Here is a 19,895-nt window from a genome sequence, read left to right as displayed (position 1 = left end):
TTAGAAACGATCACCCGCTTTCATCCCCATTGTCTTGTCCTGCAAAATACTACGCTGGATGCTAGCCGATATGCTACACGGTGAAATGCAATAGTAGTGAGCTACAGGCCAGGCGTCATACTAGGCTGGCTCTCCTGAATCTTGGCACACTGCCTAACCCCAATTTGACACATCTACCACCACATGCCAGCGTATCACTATCAAGGTCAACCTCAAGCCCCTTTCCTGCTTTTTTTTTTTTTTTTTACAGTGGGGGAATTTCCTTCTACAAATAAATTCACAGAACGGCAGGAGAGTTTACTGAAGTTCCATCCAAGACCACCACTCCACCCTGCCAAGTGTGAATAGAGGGGGAACTGCATTTCACTGATTATTAGCCCCCTGATAACATCTCAGCACTACCCCCTGAGAGCACTAACTTTTGTTAAGCGGTCTACCTGAACTTTGTTACGAGGGCAGCTAAACAGCGAAGGCTTTCAACAGTCAGACGCACACTGCGAGATGGAAAGGCAGCTCATTTCAACATCATTACTAACAGGACTTTAGAACACTAAAGGGCTTCACTTGCCACGGATATTAAAAACTCCACAAGGACTTGTAAGCACTGTAAATTGTACTTGATGCCTTCTGAGCACAAATGCTCATATTTAACTTTGTGAGGGCTTGTCACAACAACTGAAACATGTTGAACAGTTTGCAATAGATCCCAATCTTGGTTCTTTTGCACACACACAAAAAAACCAAACAACAACTAAAATGTCTTTGAACAATATCCCATTTAAGATCCCTCAACATTTTCTTTAGACGACTGATCCAAAACACCAGTCATTTTCTGAGAAAAGTTAAATGGATGTTGAACCACTTCACTGCATTCCGCTCAGAGTAACCTCGTCCCAATATGGCTCCCAGATGGAGAGGGCCTTAACAAGAAGCCTATCTCTCTACATCCTATAGCCTACATATCAGAATTAAAAAAAGATCAATACCAGAAAGTATCCTAAGTGGAAAAGGGCTTCCAAGAAGAACAGTGACATTCTAGACAGGAAAATAAGTCCATTAAAGCACTGCCACCCCATCTGTTGGAAAATGCTTGAATAGTTGACGAACACTGCTTGACAATACAAGACAGTTCTCTACTCAACATTTTGTGTCCAAATGCTACAGGTTTGCAGTGAAATGTGGACCATGCCACATTTTAAGATCAGGTCTGAATGGGAGGGACAAGCATGTTTTTGCTCTCAAGGGACACCGAGAGCCCTCAACTTTGAGCCTCTCTGTGTGACACCTGGGACTGACCAAATGTAGCAGTTAACACCTTCGACTATTCCCAGTCTACGATTCAGCTCTTTACTAGAATACAATGACTGAGATATTTGCAAATTATTATGTTGAAGCAGATTGTAGCCGTAAATTCAATGTTTGTATACTCCTTCTGTAAGCATATAAAACATGCATTTATGGGCCAACGGGCATTAGTGACATTGTTCCATTCAAAGCGTTTCAGAGAAATAAAAGTATCTGGTTAACGAGTAATGTTCAGCATCTGCCTGTTGCATTATGCAATGTCGGCCTAATAACACGAGCAATAAGTTAAAGCCATATCAATGATACGGCACAAGATCAAATGAATCAAAGCTAACGTTAGATCAAAACTCATCTGAGCAACATGGGATGCAACACAGCTTTACTATGCAGTGGTAATTTAGCACATGAGTAAAGAGCTTCGTAGTTATACCAGCCTGCTGGCCTATCCATACACTCCTATTGACGCTCTTCTTGTATAGTTAGCCATAGCCAACCAGTTAGCTACATCAAACACAATGTAACCCGCAGTTTTCTTTGATGATATTTGTGTAATATAACAACATCAAACACGGAGGAAACACTGTTTTGTGCAAACCAGCATCAACATCTTTATAGAGGTGCAATGGAATTGAATGCAACAGAAGAGTGATTACTGGATAGTTAGCTAGCTAGCTTGCTAACCTTGAGTAGCTTCATAACTAGCTAGCCTGACTGAGCCACACGCACGCATAGCTCCACCAGACTGCTGGCTACTCTGATCAGCAATCAAAACCTCTCACTGGGCCCCACTAACGTGCACGCAATGCCCACCATTCCCTTCTGCAAAGAACCCAGTCGCATATTTGGGTAGCATATCTTAACTTTCCGAGTAATGGGGAAAACACAAAAGATCCAAACTCACCTCGTATTAGCAAACAAAAACTACACAACAACAGACTCTGTAGCACGGCGCCCATCTTTCTCCCTGTTTCTCGCCGCTGCCGCTTCTCTTCAACGCAGGATTCGCATTTCTGTGTTCGGTCCCCTCGCACGTAATTGTCAAGATTGCAACAATATTGGAGTTTGGGCTGGTTACGATGTAACTCAGATTATTCTCAGCTCCATTCTAGCAGGCTACGTTGGCTCAGGCTTGGCGGTGGCGCTACGATCCCAGTTCCCTTCTACTACTGCCTGTGCGCTGGCGACGGGCACTTCGAGTCATTCCCCTCGGTTCAGATCCTCCAAAAGATTCGGATATTTGGCTCACGGAATCGTTTAGTTCGTGAGAAGAAATAAATCCAATGCAAATGAAAAAAAACATAGAATTGAAGGCTAAACTATTAAAATGCCAAGATATAAAAACGTTTTTATTTTATTTATCTATATCCTATTTATTTTTTAGGGGGGGGGCATGAATTCAAATGTTCAAAAGTAGTCTAGGCCTATATCGTTCCCGCAGGGTAATTCAATTTAAGAGGAGATGATTCAGTCATACTGTTTAAATTAAATTTCACTGTTTTCTTCCTCGCCGGCCTCATTCGTACCTGATGATCCTACCGCAAAGTCCACACGTTTGTAACAGTTTTCAGTGAAATGATGATTGGGACATGCAAACGATTCAGACATTCGGTTCACTGAAAAGATACGAATCTTTCGTGAACTGCACATTATAAGAGCTACGTCTCCTTCCGCTGGGAGGAAAAATGCCAACCCTCCCCCCCGTTACCTTATTCCCTCTGTCTCTGAACAGCAGAGTCGAGCTGCTATTGTTATAGCTGATTACATGCGTCCTCTGTAGCGTGCCAAGTGGACCCGCCGAAAAACGCTAAAGGGGTTATAGATAGCTACATTAAATGAGAAAACACGTCCTCAATTTGCAAGACAAGGAAAATGTAGGCTTGTACAACAATTGTTTCAATGGAAAGATACACATTCCAATGGCACTAGTTTCTCACGGAGTTGGTGCTTCGGTTTAGAACAACATACCCCAATGACCCCGCATGGGCTATACTGACTGGATCTATGTAGTTTCTTTAGCAGGGGTGTCAAACTCAAATTGGCTTGGGGCCACTGCTGGTATTGTCATATCATAGGAGGGCCACTTCAGCATTTACAGTAAGCACAACAAGAATGTGTGATATTTCTGGTGTTTTTTTAATTTCCATTACTAACATCCAGATTTCCAATACTATAGAATTGGGTTTTTATTTCAATTGTATATGAATGGGTAGTTTGAAAAGGTATGAAACAACTAGAAAACATAATTACCTTTCTTTCTTTCTTTTTTTTTTTAGAATTTGGCAGACCGGAATACATTATATTTTTTACATCATGTTGGGGCCTGAGGGAGGGGGGAGGAGGGCCGGAAATGGCCCCCGGGCCTTGAGTTTGACACCCCTGCTTTAGGGGAAGACAGAGGAAGACAGTCTATCTGTCAGCCAGATATGCAGTAGGCTATTCTCTATGGAAGCCCAAGCAAAGACAATATATGTTTTCCCCCAATTTTGAATAATTCTGATAAATGACAGCTGATTTCTGTTCTCAAACCAAAACCTGTAAACACGCATGCATCACTGAAAATGAATCAGATTGAGTTGCAAGAACCTAATGTGAAATGACAATAAAAACATGTTTCAAAAATCCATATTCTAATCGCGCAGTGATCTACATTCTTTCAATTTTACTGAAATCTAGAATTTTCCTATAATAGATGGAAATAACTTTAACATGGGGGAAAAATAGCACAAGATCAATACTTTGTGATACCTGAGTGTATGCATTTGTGTGTGTGCGTGTGAAGAGAGAGAGAGAGCACTTTGTTATGTATCAAGGTGGTGCAGTGCATCATTTGTAACCATCACCCACAGTTCAAATAGGAATAGGAGAGAATAAAAACAATGCACACTTCAAAATTCACATTTTATTTCTTACAAGAACTAATTCAAACATCTAATCCAAAATTGATTTTAAAGCAACACCTCACAAAACAAGACCAAACATGTTACCATCCATATATTTTACAAAATAAAGCAATACAAATAATAAACAAATTGGTGTTTGTGCAACTATATCACAATTTGGCTCAATGCTTACTTGTGGAAAGATTTTTGAAGGGGCTGCGCAGCATAGGCTACCAATACAAAATCAATAGTGATTTCAAAGGTAGCTTCTGCCACCTTGTGATACATATGGATATTACATCTAACCTACCAGCTTGTTTGTCTCACTCATTGATTAGTGCACTCAGTCTGCACACTCTCGCACACTGACTTACAATACAAATTTACTTATGAAAATAGTGTGCAGCCAGTGTAATCTACCTATGAAAACAATCTCACCATTTAAAAAGAAGTGTATTATATCAAAAACATAGGATACAATTGTGCATCAATTTTCAAAGAACTGCATCCATCACTGTATTTTCGTCCAACTGCAAAACCAGAAGAATTTTAAAGTAACACAAGACTACAAAGTGGAAAAGAATTGAGAAAGAAAGGGTCCACAATCTCATATGGCTATGGGAGCAAACATGTGGAGCAAAGTAAAAGACATGCAGAGTTGCACCTCCTCCAAACACAAAGCACTCATCCTCCTCTATTCTCTTGCAAAAGGTCTTTCATATACATAGTAATGGCATTGTCACAGAATACCACTAAGTCAAGAGACTTCCTGAGTTTGTGGAATTGATGTATTGCTGTTTTTATCGTTATTCCATAGCCTTCTGATATCTCTCTGTCAATGACATATGAAAAGAGTGGCCTGTTCAATCAAGGTGTTGTTTTTTGTGTGCTAATAAATGAAATAGTGATATGGTGAAATTGATCGTGTTTAAAAAATAAAAATAAATTAAAAAAAACGATTGTTTTTTTGCATGTACTGTGGGTCTCTTCAGGGCTAAACCTTGCAAAGTAAGACAAAAGACGTATATGTGTGTGTGTGTGTTTGTCCTGTGTATGTGTCCACATGCGTGGGTATCTGTGTTCACACCTCATAGTGCAGGTCATTGAGTTCCAGTCTTGTGTAGTGACGCCTGTCGAAGGATTCCATGGCTTTGCGGCCCATGACGGCCAGAACCAGGGTGAGGATGGTCAGCCCAATCACCACAATCGCCACCATGCTGCTCTTCAAAGCCCCCCGGGCGGCCACTGCCTTCCCCTGGCCCACGCCCCCCTCCCCCCCTGGAGGGATGGGGTTTTGGAGGGCAGAATCTGACCTTGCTGCCCCCTTTGGTACAATGTCGAGCCCTACGGATGTTGTTGTCCTTGTTGTCGGTGGCTCAGTGGGTGACATTGTAGTAGTAGTGGTAGTGGGGGTGGTGGTGGTGGTGGTGGTGGTAATAGTAGTGGTTGGTACTGCCTCTGGCTGTGGTTTCGGAGTATCTGGCTCGCTGATGTCTCCGCTGGGTGTTTTGGCAGGCGTGGGAGCTGTGGTGGTTAGGATAGGTGGAGAAGTTGTTGTCGTGGACACAACAGGATGTGGTTTAGGCTTTTTGGGTGGCTTATTTTGTTTTTTGGTGGGTTTAATAGGCTTTTTTGTAGCTGGTGGACTGGTGGTAGTGGCTGGTGTTGTAGTTGTAGCAGTAGCAGTAGTAGTAGTAGTAGTAGTAGTAGTAGTAGTAGTAGTAGTAGTAGTAGTAGTAGTAGTAGTAGTAGTAGGAGGAGGAGGAGGAGGAGGAGGAGTAGTAGTAGTAAGAGGAGTAGTAGGAGCCTCAGTTGTTGTTGTTGTTGTTGTAGTAGTTGTAGCTGGTTGTGTTGTAATAGGTATCGTTACTATGACAGTAGTTGCTGCCATTGTGCTGGTTGTGGTCGGTTGTTGGGTGTTTGTAGGCTGTGTTGTGGTGGGTGTAGGTTGTGTCGTGGTGGTTGTTGCTTGTGTAGTAGTTGTGGCTTGTGTTGTGGTTGTAGTGGTCGGTTGTGGAGTTGTCGGTGTAGCTGTGGTTGTAGTAGGCTGTAGAGTAGTAGTAGTTAGCTGTGTTGTTGTTGCTGTTGTTGTTGACAACTGTGTCATCATAGTACCTTGTGTGGTGGTTGGTTGTGTGGTAGTTGGGGCTTGCATTGTAGTTGTTGTTTGTGCAGTGGTAGTAGGTCTCACCGTAGTGGGATGAATTAAACCTATGTGGCGAACATAAAAGAGAAAGAATTAGTAGGTTTTTAAGCAACGGCAGATCAACAAACAAATAGAGAAGGAAAAACAGCAAACATAAATCAACTGTGATATACTGTAAGAGAAGGACAATGTCTGAATCTACTATTTACCTTTGGAAATGTCAAATGTGTTGATGCCAGGCTGTGGGATGGCCATTAGAGGACAGTTGTGCTCTGTCTCACAGTGGAACAGATAGCAGTTCACATTGTTGGGTGGCTCTCTGGGCTTGTTCTGATTGTACACAACCATAGTACAATTGACACCTTAGAGGGGAAAGAACACAAATTCACACATTATGTGACTGTTCACCATGACAGTTCTGAGGCAGCAGCAGCTTTCTTGCTCTATAAATAGCAGGTGTTGTTGTTGTTGCCTTGCTTACCTGGCTTTACTTCCTGTGAACAGCAGGACATGACGCAGTCTCGCTGAGACGGCGAGAACCGGGAGTCCATGACGGTGCCGGGAGCGGCCAACGCCGCTCGGACATTGACGGTGGCGTCCTGGTGCTGTCTGGAGAAACACGTCTCCTGTTTGGAAGCCAGGGCAGGGGCCGCGACTGCCAACGCCGCTGCGGCGACGAGGAAGGCTGCTGACGTCCGCGCGGACGGCGACCGCTTTAGCGAGAGGATCATGGCTTCGCAGATCCAGAGGGCTCTGGCTACACACACACAAGCCCGCAGAGTCCTCAACAGGAGAGGGCAGATCCAAACAGTGCTATGGGACAAAAAAGCAGGGGACATGAAATGAGTCAGAAACAAAAACTTACCGGCATAAGAAAATCACTGCTTTCTAAGATGTATCAAGGTATAGAATGGGTATTGGAATCATAATTTGCTATACAAGTCGTAATAAACACAAGTCCTAATCCTGAGTCCTGACCGAGTCCTGTACCACCTACTGTAGCAACCAGCTGAGGGAAACCGAGAGGCAAGGGAAATCAATTTGATTTGCAGGGGGTATTCATTTAACTGACATGGAGTTTACATTACGAGACCGAAATCCCTAATGGACAGAAACCCCTGAGAAAGAAATCCCTTTGATAAGACCCCTTAACTGGCAGAGCTTTTGTCAAACGTTTGCCAAGCATCGCAAACAGCCTTTTCACGTGAAGCTAAGCACTTGGTTCGGTTCCAGCTGGCTAATGAAAGTTATCTCTTCAAAACACTATCTGCTAACGCTCCCACCATTTTATTTTAGTTTCCAGGAACGCTGGGACACTGTTATCAGCCTGGCTCAGTGACGACTGTTCCAACATCGCAGCATTTTTTTTTCTGTGTCCCACAACCCCAATTTAGCCTTTGATATGTCTAGAACTGCCAGATCCATACACACTATGAAATCAACTACACACGATGAAAATAGGGCACAATGAAAACTGCAAAATCAAAATAAATTGACAAGTGCTATAAAAAATGGGCCACAATAATTAACTAGAAGTAGGCTAGTAGTGCCATCACAAATCACTGATTGAAAATGTAACATTGTAATGATACACATCCACAAATAAAACTCACAAAATACAACTCACAAAACGTAAATCCACACCTATGCCTTGCAGTCAAATGAAGGTTTTGACGCTGTTATGTCTGTTTCAAGACAATATTGTCCTATTATAATCCAGCTATAAGCCACTGAATTATTTCCGTAAGTGAAAATGTTCCCATTAGTTAATGTTCCCAGTCATAAACCCCTGTGTTGTAGGGAGCCGAGTACTTACCTGCAACCTGTAAGCAGTCCTCCATGAGAGTCTCAGGAGACCTTGGGGTCCACAGTCCGGCTCACACACCTTTTCTATGTCCTCACAGCAGGACTTTGCTCCTGTCTCCTGTGTGGGACATGATAATACTCATGTTATCTCTATAAGTACTCTACAGAGCAATCAGATCCAAGCGGCGGTGCCATCAGCATGATTACCACAGAATTAAGGGGACTTATTCTTCCCTGGGCGAGTTATAGCCTATAAATGTGTGCAGCTGGGTCATGTCTAGTGCCTGGAGATTTGTCATTTGGGATGTGGCACTGATAGGGAGTCCTCTAGGCCTTTCTGAGATGGGACGAGGGATGCTAGGCATGATTTAGCATAGGCCTACACAAGCATGTTGAGAAAGTGTGCTACATGTAGTACATTTTCATACACCTGTTAAACACCTGTAAGCAGGTGGATCATACTGTGAAGAGAACACTGTTATTGTAATCGTAACGTGTAATTTCTCAAATCAAAGGCTGAGCTGTAGTTTGACTTGGGTTGGAACTGTCCTCATCCAGCATCTAGCCTACACTGGATGCGTCGCTACGCTACAGTAGTACATCAAACTGTATCCGGCGTGTAGATCAGCTACACTCGAGTGTTGATGCAATCTTCATGAAATACGTGCTATTTCACAGCAGTGAGACTTCAAACCATCCCATTGAGGATGACTGGTCCTATCTGTTAAACCATTAAGAGAATGTTCCTTTATGAAATAAACACAGAATTAGGCCTGTATCCCGCGTCACAAATATAGCCCAATAGGCCTACTGATGGAAGACGACAGGTATATAATAATAATCTCTGCTGGAGGGACACATTGCCTATTGTGGCAGGGGATATGATAGCCTACCCTTCGCATTCCACTAAGGCTATTCAATAACTTACGTGTGCCTTTTAGCCTATGTTTGACTCGAGCACCCCCGCGGCGCATCCGATGTCCTCGTCAGAACAGGTCGTTCACAGCACAACTTGAGGCAGCATCCGCGCCGGGTATCTTATAACATCAGAAATGTGTGCTGTGTGCAGATCAACCATTCCAAGACTCGAAGGACATGTTGACAATTTTCAAGACGGTTGACTGTTTTTTTTCTATAGGCAGCATAAAGCACACAATCAAGGTCTCCCCGTTCCTTAAAATCTGACTGAACAATCCACGTCAAGAAACTATCAACCCCAAAAGATAAAAGAGGAACGTATACATCCATAAAATGGTAAATTAGGCGCGCTATATGTATTTATCTGACCTACTGCTGGTGCGTAATCTCTGCAGCGAGGGTTCTTCGTTCCTCCCGAGTCTGACCCATTTTGGTCTTTGTCTTCGGCGCGGCTAGAAAGGGGGAGGGATGCTCTGCCCTCACATCCAGCACAATGTTCCATCCTCAGAAGAGACTATTTAGAATGTTCCTAAAACATCATTATGTGGAAAATAGCCTTTATGTGAAACATGTATACAAAATTACACGAAACAAAAACTGTTTCAAAATGTAATATAAACGCAATAAATAGCATTTTAATTGACCAATTCACAATAAACTGATTTATTAATAATTGAAGAGGGTGAACAATGCACTTGGTTCAAGCACTCTGGCTGCGAATTATGTCAAAAGAGGAACCCATTTGTGCATTCAAAAGTCATTTCCATTACACATCTACTTTTTCGATTATTTAAGTGACATTAGCACCCACGTGTTGAAATACTGCACTTGGAAAATAATCATAATGAACCAAGCCAGTTAAAATTGTGTACTCGACATCAGATGAGAATTGTTTCTCCACCACATAATGCAGCCAAACAACTGCTCACTAGTCCCAAAATAAAGAACACACAATCAAATCAATCAAAACAATATTACTGCCATGAGTTAATCCATATTTGCAGACATACTCCATTACAAACTGATGACAATGCAGAATACACATTCAGTTGATAATTATGGGCGCAAAAGGCAGGGACAAGATATCAAACAGCATATAACTTTGACAGTCACAGAATGGCTACAATTACTGCCACACTATTGGGTAACAGAACTACCATGAACTTCATAACAGACCAATATCTTCAACTTTTCACAAACCAAAGCCTAAGCGTCTCTTCTCCAAAATGTGATCTTGGGTAAATAACCAAATTCCATTGACATTCTGAGCATTATATAGGCCATCTGAAACATGAAGTCTGATGATATAACCCTCGAGCATTACTGAGCATGGTCATTCTAATTAGTTGTATTCCAGAATAGCATTTGCAAGTACATCTGAGGTACAGGAAGCAGACAGAGTCTGAGGTCTCCGGGCATGACGGCTGAAAGTTAGCCAAATTGCATCTCTTCCGCCCATGTTTTGTTTAACTAAGGCCATTCAATATTATATTCCACATATTATATCGCTCTTTTGTGAGAAGAAAACAACACCGTTTTTGTCCATTCTCTTAGAACACAGGCAACTGGCCTATTTGGCTTGGAGCCAATAGAAATAGTAGATTATGTGGTCCTCCTCTCTCATTCCACATCTCCCATTTCAACATCCTCCTTGGACACACATTCTGTTTTCTTTGCTGGTTCAGGGGCTGCACCCTGTTTCTTAGCTGCTTCTGCCGTCTTCTTCTTTGGTACTGCCTCAGCTGTGTAGAAAGAGAAAAGTGAGAAAGTGAGTACGACAGCACACACGAGCACCAGGGCCGCTCTAACGCCACTCATCAGTTACTAGAACATGTATGCAAGAGTTGCTGTTGAACTAGTCTCACTCAGCCAATGTAGGTTTTGGGGATACGACTTGTCATTTAGTTTATTACCGCCCAATCAGTGGAGATGGATCTGAATCCCGATTCCCGGCCCAATCAGATTCAATACAAACTACGAGAAACGACAACCTAGCAGCCGCTCCGCCCATGACGATTGTAATTGGCGTGCAGAAATACAGCATTTCCGGCCCCATATCCCCGATTGGTAATGAGTCCAGCCAGACCTTTCTCCAGCGCTGGCACAGCTTAAACAAAGTTTTGCTGAATGCCTGTGGAACAGGTCACACTTGAAAATGAGTCCTTGGGACTCAATGCGTTTTACCTGTATAAATAAAGGCTAAATAAAAAATAAAAAATAAAAAGTGTGGAGATAGGTCTGGCTATGCAAGACTACTGTTGAACTAGCTGTTTGAGTATGTGGGCCCTAGATCATCATTTGTTATCATTGTCATCATCATCACCACCACCACATTGTCATTAACCAGCCAAGGCAAGTGCACTATTCCAGTCTAGGCGAATGCACTATGCCAGTAGTATATAATGTTTACCATCCATAGTACTCTTCTCCTGCTCCATGTGATGCAGTTGTTTGATAAGCTTGCGTCTCTTTTTGCCAGATAAGGTGATGTTTGCTCTTGGGCTGGACCTGAGGGTGAAATGTAACAATTTAGGATCAGTTCACAATTACAATACATATTGAATGATTGCACTCAGTGCAACAGAGATCATCAATATGGAAGTTTCTGTCAACTCAACTTAATTTGTCCCCGAGGGGCTACTGGTTCTGTGGCAAGCAGAAGACAATACAATACATAGATACACACTATACAGAAAAAATCCTACAAAGGCAGTACTAAAGTGCATGATCATCAGTCAACAAACGTCCAAATGACACTGTCACCATCATCATCAATAACAAGTGTTGTTCTATTATGAAGTAGCCTAGCTCTAAACACAGCCTCACAGACAGTCTAGCTATCTGCACAAGGAAATACTTACTTTCTCTTCTTCAGGTGATGGATGGTGATGAGTCCTTTATCGATCACTGCTCCAACTTTCTGGTGCCTCTTCCTCTTCTCCCTTGTGAGAACCCTTCGCCTCTTGAAGAGCTTCTTACCTAATTCCTTCACAATATCAACTCACAATCAGCAACAGACAGCTTCTACTGACATCCGTCATGATGACATGTGTCCAAACAACACATGATGTCCAGGTGACAAGCACAGCAATCTGTTAATGGCCTTTCCCCAACTTTCAACATTGAAAGCTAGCTAGTTAGCAAGCCAACGTTAGTTTATGGCCACGTGAATAACTTTGGATGTTGAGCTCGCCATCTTAAATAAAGCATACAAAATCATTCAGGCTCTAGTTTGAGCAGCCAAAATTATCTATAGCATTCTGCATACTTTCTAAACATTATATTCAGGATAAGTGTAAAGTAAATGTAATTAACTTACTGTTTTAGGTCGGTTTATCTTTCCACCGTAACCAGCCATGCTTGTATGAATGTGTACTTCCGGAGTTAATCCTCTCTTCTTCGTCTTTTTCTTCTTCCTTGACTTTACTGGCGATCGCAAACCAACGTTACGGTGCATTCCGCCACCTACTGTACAAGTGTAGTATCATGTCACAGCATCAACGATTATTTGTCTAACTTTACATTCTATTTTCTAATTTCGTTTAGTTTCTAAATTAGTTGACTTGATCCTCATTAGCTGGTGGGTGACCAATATGCCCATCGTCATTGGACGCTACATTTTTGCCATAAGTGTCATTGATGACTAGTCTATGTTCAAAAATAATATCGAATTTGCACAAAGTAATAACACATTTTAATCGAACAAAAATGATAACGGTTGCTTCATAAGTTCATGGAAAATGGCTAATACATCCATGGAAAATGGTCACACTTGTTTCAGTTCAATATAGCAATTTGCCTCCCTCTTGTGGCCACTTACTGAACTACATACGGATGAAAGCTTACCGAAAGCCAAACGCCAAATTTCTCCCAGGGGATCAATAAGCCTAAAGTAGCCTATCTATCTATCTATCTATCATCTATCTAAGGCACACAAACTATACAGTGGATTAATTTATAGGTAAAGAAAGAGGGAATGAGGAGAATGGGGAAGTTAAGAAAAAGTGGGAAGAGTACAAATAACTCAAATGTCCCTAGGTTGAATAGTATTGAGATGCAAAGAAACAGAAGTTGGAAATGACATGGAAGAATGTCTAGAAAAGGAATATAGAGAGGGTAGTGAGAGGGAAATAACATATCTACCACGACAACAGCTATAGAGCTATTAAATAGAAGATTAGAGAATAAAAGGATGGATGAATTATTGGATGGGATGAGATAATTGGGGAATAAGTGGGCATTTTGACCAGCTGCAGTGGTGTGATAAAATACTAGGTTTCCAGTGACACAGTGTGTTTGTGATTGTTATTTTCCAACACAGTAGACCTTAGGGGAGGAGATGTAAGCTGAGGAGGCACACATACTGTAAGTGTGTGTGTGTGTGTGTGTGTGTGTGTGTGTATTTATATTTGTATGTTAAAAGTGTGACAGCTATGCAAACCAACACCTGTTTTACATCATGACGGTTCCTCAGAAACCATTCGTTATGAGCTGTCTCACATCTTTGTGTTCACAAGTTGGAGTGCACATCTTTGTGTTCAGAAGGTGTGTCCTGTCTCCTTTTTTCCCTATTGTGCTCCAGTGATAAATGAGTCAATCGGACACCTCAAGTAAAGATTATGAAACTAGAAATGGTGCTCGGGGAGCACAGACCTCTGCCCATGAATGCATGTCATGGCTCTGTGCGTGTGCATGTGCTTGCGAGCAGGACGTTTGGGTATTGCTGCATTCGCTAGGTCGAGAGCTTTATGCCAGTCTAAACCCTGTGTCTCTGTGACCTCCCATGTTGAGATATAACCCTTTGAATCCCCCCATTGACAATGAATGGGAGGTGAATGCTTGGCTGTGGGACGCAGCAGTCAGTGGGTGGTGCACTTCGGGCTCTTCCCCTGAACACCCAACATTTGGTTTTGGCTCTATGCATGCGCACGTACATGCGAGCAGGACATGTTTCAAAATTGACATGTTTCGCAGAGACATAACTGGCGCTGGGTTTTGAACGCTCCGAATTGCTAATAAACATGTTTAATGTATCTTATTTGACTTCTGGCAAAGTGCCTTGCCTAAAAAACGGTTGATGCTAGAGTGGATTATCCGGAGGGAGAGGGGGTGGGAACTCCGCTACTTGTCATCAAATGCTCACAGCGGAATCGTTTGGCAGCCAGGAGGCATGCGGGCTGCGAGCATTGAGCAATTCCCTTGCTCGCCCGCGAGCCTCCAGCCTCCATATTGCAATATGTGGATCGCACCCACTCAGCGCCGTCCAAGTAGCTCCACTCCTGGGTCCACCTCCACTCCTGGGTCCACCTCCACTCCTGGGTCCACCTCCACTCCTGGGTAAATCAGCCTGACTCCTGTGTCCACGTCTGACCCAGTAGCTGCCTATAGTGCTGTAATTGGTTGATGTGTAGCGGAGCCCCACCCCCCTTCCCCCCCTTCCTCTGGACGATCCATTCTAGCATCAACCCTAAAAATGAATACTGAGAGTAAACTGACTACAGTTCCCATGATGCACACACTCTAATGTTGCTGCTACACAGAAATAGCAGGTGTGCTAATGTAACAGAGTTATTAATAATAATTGAAGTTAGCCAAAATCAAGTGGTTTTCTTTTCATCTTAAAGGATCTTTTTGGTTGTCTATGCAAAGATAGGCTACCATACATTTTGCCATGTATTGGAGCGCCCCCTTGTGGTTGGAGTGGGTGGTTGCAATAGGATATAGCTGCTGTTAAGGCGCCATGCTCGTTCCTTTTGACCGTGACAACTGACGTGTGGTGAGTCAAGATCGTGCTCTGCCGTTTTTATTTAGATACCATCGAATACGATCCTATCCAGAGTATATAAGATTGTATGATTTGTCACATGTATGTTTTCTATTTGTTTTCTGACAGTTTATTTGCTTGTGTTATATATTTTAGTACTTTACCGAGTGAGCTAATGTGTCATTGTCTTGGAACCGTTAGCTAGCTAGCTACTGCATGTTGGTGATGATTGCGTGGCTGGTGTTTTGATGGCGGGTTTTCCCCTTTCTTTCTTTCATTGTGTTCTTTTAGTGTACAAGGGCAGAAGCAGACTTATTTGTGACAGCAACCGTCTACCACACCTCTGAATTGAAAACAGGTATGTTTTATTAGACTGACTCACTGACATGAAAGGTAGACACTACCATTGCTAAAAAAATATGTAAACTGTATAAACTTATGATCATGATACTGAGCCCAGTTTCTTAAGGGGAGACGTAGCCCTTCTCAGTCCTGTTGTCGCATTACGCGCTCATGCCAGACAACAGTCCTTTCCCGCTCCATTCACTTCGACTAACCCATATTTACAAGTGTCAGATAAACATGAAACTTAACTTACCTAAGCAAAAGGGTCTATTTAAACAAATGCTGGGTTTTGAAGCCACGGCGCTACCATTAAATAACTTATTTAGACGCGTTCTGTACGAGTGAAATTATTTTTCCGAGGTAGTCTTCTTCTGTGTTGGTGGCGGTACTTTGAAGCTTCATGTTTCATGTTTATCTGACACTTGTAAATATGAGCGCCTCTAAAGATCATATTACAGAGGCATGTGAAAAACCACAACAAGCCCTCGCTCTATGTAAGCACAACTAGCGATTCATGAAGACAGATTGATGAAAACAACCGTTTCGCGGCAGAAAATAGATTTTTTAGAAGCTGCATTCTCAGTGCCCTGTCCGCCGCAATTACATGGATATACTTGGCTCGCGCTGGATTTTAAATTTCTTCTACAGGCCTCCGAATTACACCAAAGTTATCTCGGTGAGTCAAACGTCTTATAATATGCCGTAAATAAGGTCCAGGTTGTCAAAAACGAGCATTCTCCGTTAAGCCTTGGCTCCCTATAACAAATGCGGAAGAACACCAACCATTTTTTAGGCAAGGCAGTTTGACAGAAGTTGAATGTTTATTAGCAATTTCCGAGCGTTCAAAACCCACCGCCAGTTATGCTGAAACCCTCCTGAGTGAGTGAGTATATTTGAAATTTCTCTGCGACACTTTCTTGAGAACTTATTATAACAGTGGGAGGTCCTTTTTAGGACAGCTGGTCTATGGAGGGACAAGCGACTGTAGATACGGAGAGCGGTAGCTCGTCCAGTGGTCGTACCTAACCGTCCCGAAAGGGGCTAGTGCTAACTTTTACCCCGCTACGCCACCGAAATGCTAGTGCTAGCTAGCTGGACAGTTGGCAATTCCCTCATGATGGTGTGGCAGTTGATCCCTCTCTGGAAAGTTGGCCACACACACAGGTCAGCACTGCAAGTTTTGTTATATAGTTATGTAATGTTAGGAAAACCAAGTCCTGGTGACATATTGTGTCATCATGTAGGCCTACAGCAGTAATAAAGGGATAATAACAATAATAACTGATCTCACTTTGAAAGTCTGAGAAGAATTGTATTGAATCACAACACTGTTGATCCTTAATCAGATAAACGATCAAGGCACTGGCAAGGCAAGCCCAAGGACTTGGTATAGCTCTTTAGTTTAGACTTCTTTCAACTGGTCTAAAAATCACACTCAGTATAAAGAAGATTTGAAGCTAGGCTGAAATACTCAAGCCTTTGAGCCAGAACCCCTTTTTTTCCACCCTGCGTCTGTCTATTTAAGCCTGTTCGTGTTTATTTAAATTCAGGTCCTTTTCATGCCAATCCGCGGACACTTGTTGAAAACCAATCTACTCACACCACCTCATTTTTGTCCGGGCCGCTACGTTTCCCACCGCCTGCTGCCACTTCGCCCAGTCACAGCCTTCGAAGGGTGTTGTAGAGATCAGGGGGGCCGAGGGGAGGCAGGTACAGGACAAGCGAAGCTACGTCTGCTTTGGCAGGGGGATCCTTTGAACCAACAGTCTGCCGGGGTAATTTTCGTCGGGCTGGGCGTGGAGCGGCCTCTGATCTAAACTGTGCAGATGTTTCCCACGCTTGCGCCGCCCGATTGATTTCCTCCCCCGTCCGCGTAATTGTGTAGCCCCACTCTCTCGGACAGTTTCACTTATATACCCGTGTTCCCGAGCTCCCTCCGAGGGAATATTGATGACTTTCGACTCATGCTTCTCCATCCTCTTGAAGGCAAACCACCAGCAGGAACGCCAGCTCTGCCACTGATGAGATTATGTCCCGTTCCCGCACATCTGCACATCTGGCCTTCAACCACCTCTATTGAATGCAGGGGCAGCCAATCACTTTAGCGCTCTCTGTCCTAGACTCTCATCTGATTCATAGACCACAGGAATAAAGATTTGTGTATAACAATAAAAGGACCTGACACAGTAATTGGTTCATCCTTTTTTTTTCCTCCGATACTGGCATGTATGTCAGCTGGACTGAGTTCAGGCTCATAAATAAAAACGCTGACTCAGCTGAAGTGTCGTCAAGAATGAGTAAATGTAAACGTAATGTTGGTGGTCTTCCAATCAGAATCACTTCTTGATTTTACCATTTCAATAACTCATAAAAGTAATGTCTCTTAATTTCTTTACTGATTATACGGTTTTACTCTGAGCAGTTTCTAAGATGGGTTTGCATGTTTTCCTAATTATTTATCCTTCATTGTTTTCCTAAGGAGTGGGTCTTGGTCCCTTTGAATCTCAGCCAATTTGGAAATTGGATCAAACTACCATGAGAGGCCTCTGTATGTTCAGCTTCTTGCCCGTCAAAATAAGGAGTGTTTATTTGTATGAAGCTTTAAAGAAATCCTCTGTACTGGCGTAACAGCTGTCTTTTCTCACATTTTGGCTGGCTTAAAAATCAATTGTCTCTTGAGTTCAATCTTGTGTAATGAATGTACGGTCTTGTTCTTCCAAGGTAAACATACCCAGTACTCATATTTTGTAGTGTAAAAGATTCACATCAAAAAATTAGCTGGGCATGTGGCCGTGCAGACACTTTAAGTCACTACCTGGGAGCTCTGGTAGTCTTTTCTTGCCACCTATGCTCTGGCCTTGTTTGTAGAGGTTATATAGGCTCATGTAGAGGTTATATAGGCTTATGACTTCAGTAAAGTACTTGGAGCGTTGACGTTGTGGGTATTTATAACAGTTTTGTTTTAGTTGGTTGAATGTTTTAGCGCCGAGAGCTGTCTTGGAGTCGTCCTCCATGCCGGCGTTTGAATCATAACATCAACACTGCCTCCATCCTCCTGTGAGATGTCTTTCAGCCCCCCGACGTCCCGCCAAACCAAACTTGTCATGTTGCAAAGCCCAGCGGTGTGAATTATTTTAATGGTTCCCCTAGAAGCCAAGTTCTTCACGCCACATTCTTGTGCTTGGAACCGTTGATCATTTCTAATTGAATTTCGGATTGAATTTATGATGAGGAGTGGCAATTTGTTGACACTTTTGCTCTATTGAGTGGAAAGCTGTAAAGCACCTTCCCGCCCCTGGAGTGAGGTCTAAATACTGTACTGTAGCTGCTGAATGGGCCCTGGTTTAGCCTAGTAGCATATTATAGGATCAGGGACCATGGGGCGTGCCGCTATTGTGGGGTGACACAATTAGAGAGGAGGGCGAGCCTGATTCATTATCAAATCAAATGGTCTTTACAAAGCTATGGTCGCACTGATAAATACCTGTGTGTACTAATCTCTAATCTCCTCTGAATAGAAAAGGTAGAGAAAAGTCATTGTCAAGACTTAGAGAACCATCTAGTCCACGGTTTACACCCTAGCATAGGCTTTAAACCAAAGGGGTCTGAGCCAAGCAACCTGTGGTAGTTTCTGCCTGGACTCTGGAGATGACATGACTGTCAAACAGTCAAAGCCAATCGGGAGGCCGTTTACTCTCCATTTACATGTAAGACTGGTGGGAAATCATGGTGATTTGATTTTGACTGGGGTCAAGCTTCCTGTATGAGGCGACTGAGAGTAACATCAAGTTCTTTTTACATGAACAACAGCGTATAAAAAGATGGCACCCCACACTTAGAGCAGAGAGGGCCATCAATCTTGTGATTATTAGTGATGCAGTACCACTTCCCTGTAAGCTCTGCTAAAGTGTTCAGCGCGTGGAATTCACATAAGCTAGTCCTGCCAAGAGCTCACTGGGTCCAGTCGGTTGGAGTTGGCTTACCTCACAGAGGTCTGGATGCGCTGGGCCACCACAGACAGTAGCCTAATAAGGAGGGCTCTTTTCTCACGATGCTTTCACTAATAACTCTTGTGGTGAGGTCACGCACTTGAAAATATATTGGCAGCAAGAATTCATCTTGAAAGACTTCCTTTTAATGTGAGTTGCTGTGTAATGGAGTTCTAATTAGAATCTGATTGATATCATGGTAGGTCTATCTGTTTGGATGTCTTAATTGGTGTGCCTCCATGATAAAATATGTGGTTAGAATGTAAGCAGAGGGAGATTTTAGTTTTAATGTTTAGTCTGTGTTGGAAGCGTCCAACTGTCTCTGTGTCTAATGAGGTTTTGATTACAGGGAGCAATAGAAACCTGTCAATAGAAACCTCGGGCTTGAGCGTTCGTTACCTGATCTGGTCCTTCAGTGTGTGTCTGTACTTACACAACTGTCTAATGAAAACATCTACCTCTCAGGCTGGCTTTAGGGTCGAGATTGACTGCCAGGGAAGCTGGCTCAGCTTTGCATTTCAGTCACTTGAGCGTGAGAACGAGTGAGTCTGGGTGTTGTGTGACAGGAGGACATGACCGAACAGAAACACATCAAAACGGGGGGACACTGAAGACACAAGACACTCAGGAGGGGATACTGTCAAATGTTTAATCCATTCATTACAGGGTGTTCTCTCAGTGCAAGTGCCAAACAACAATATTGAGTTGTTGCGCATGTGTTCAGTTTATGTACAGAGTGAACT

General features: G+C 42.9%; 2 protein-coding genes and 1 long non-coding RNA gene across 4 annotated transcripts in view; all 3 read right to left on the bottom strand.

The window, feature by feature from the left end:
* Positions 1-2,449, bottom strand: part of lrp6 (low density lipoprotein receptor-related protein 6) — a 48,692-nt gene extending 46,243 nt beyond the window's left edge. For both annotated transcript variants that reach the window (XM_084447926.1, XM_084447927.1), the window contains exon 1: positions 2,207-2,449. In XM_084447926.1, coding sequence (XP_084304052.1) covers positions 2,207-2,261 — 55 coding nt within the window. In that variant the 5' untranslated portion in view covers positions 2,262-2,449. The remainder of the gene's footprint in view (positions 1-2,206) is intronic.
* A 3,140-nt stretch (positions 2,450-5,589) lies between these two features.
* Positions 5,590-8,234, bottom strand: LOC311317103. The gene is made up of 5 exons (XR_014630742.1): positions 8,147-8,234; positions 6,812-7,143; positions 6,540-6,692; positions 6,300-6,395; positions 5,590-5,708 (listed from the first exon to the last, which is right to left on the bottom strand). It is a non-coding gene; the product is annotated as an uncharacterized lncRNA (long non-coding RNA).
* Positions 8,235-9,699: 1,465 nt separating this feature from the next.
* Positions 9,700-12,435, bottom strand: c4h11orf98 (chromosome 4 C11orf98 homolog). The gene is made up of 4 exons (XM_084447609.1): positions 12,374-12,435; positions 11,916-12,040; positions 11,465-11,562; positions 9,700-10,796 (listed from the first exon to the last, which is right to left on the bottom strand). Exons 1-4 carry the CDS (start codon positions 12,410-12,412, stop codon positions 10,675-10,677), a joined length of 384 nt encoding a protein of 127 aa, XP_084303735.1. The 5' UTR covers positions 12,413-12,435; the 3' UTR covers positions 9,700-10,674.
* Positions 12,436-19,895: the final 7,460 nt, after the last annotated feature.

Source organism: Borostomias antarcticus (genome assembly GCF_949987555.1).
Source record: "Borostomias antarcticus genome assembly, chromosome: 13".
Lineage (NCBI taxonomy): Eukaryota > Metazoa > Chordata > Actinopteri > Stomiiformes > Stomiidae > Borostomias > Borostomias antarcticus.
Note: the sequence above shows the minus strand (reverse complement) of the source record. Positions and strands in the feature narration are given on the sequence as shown.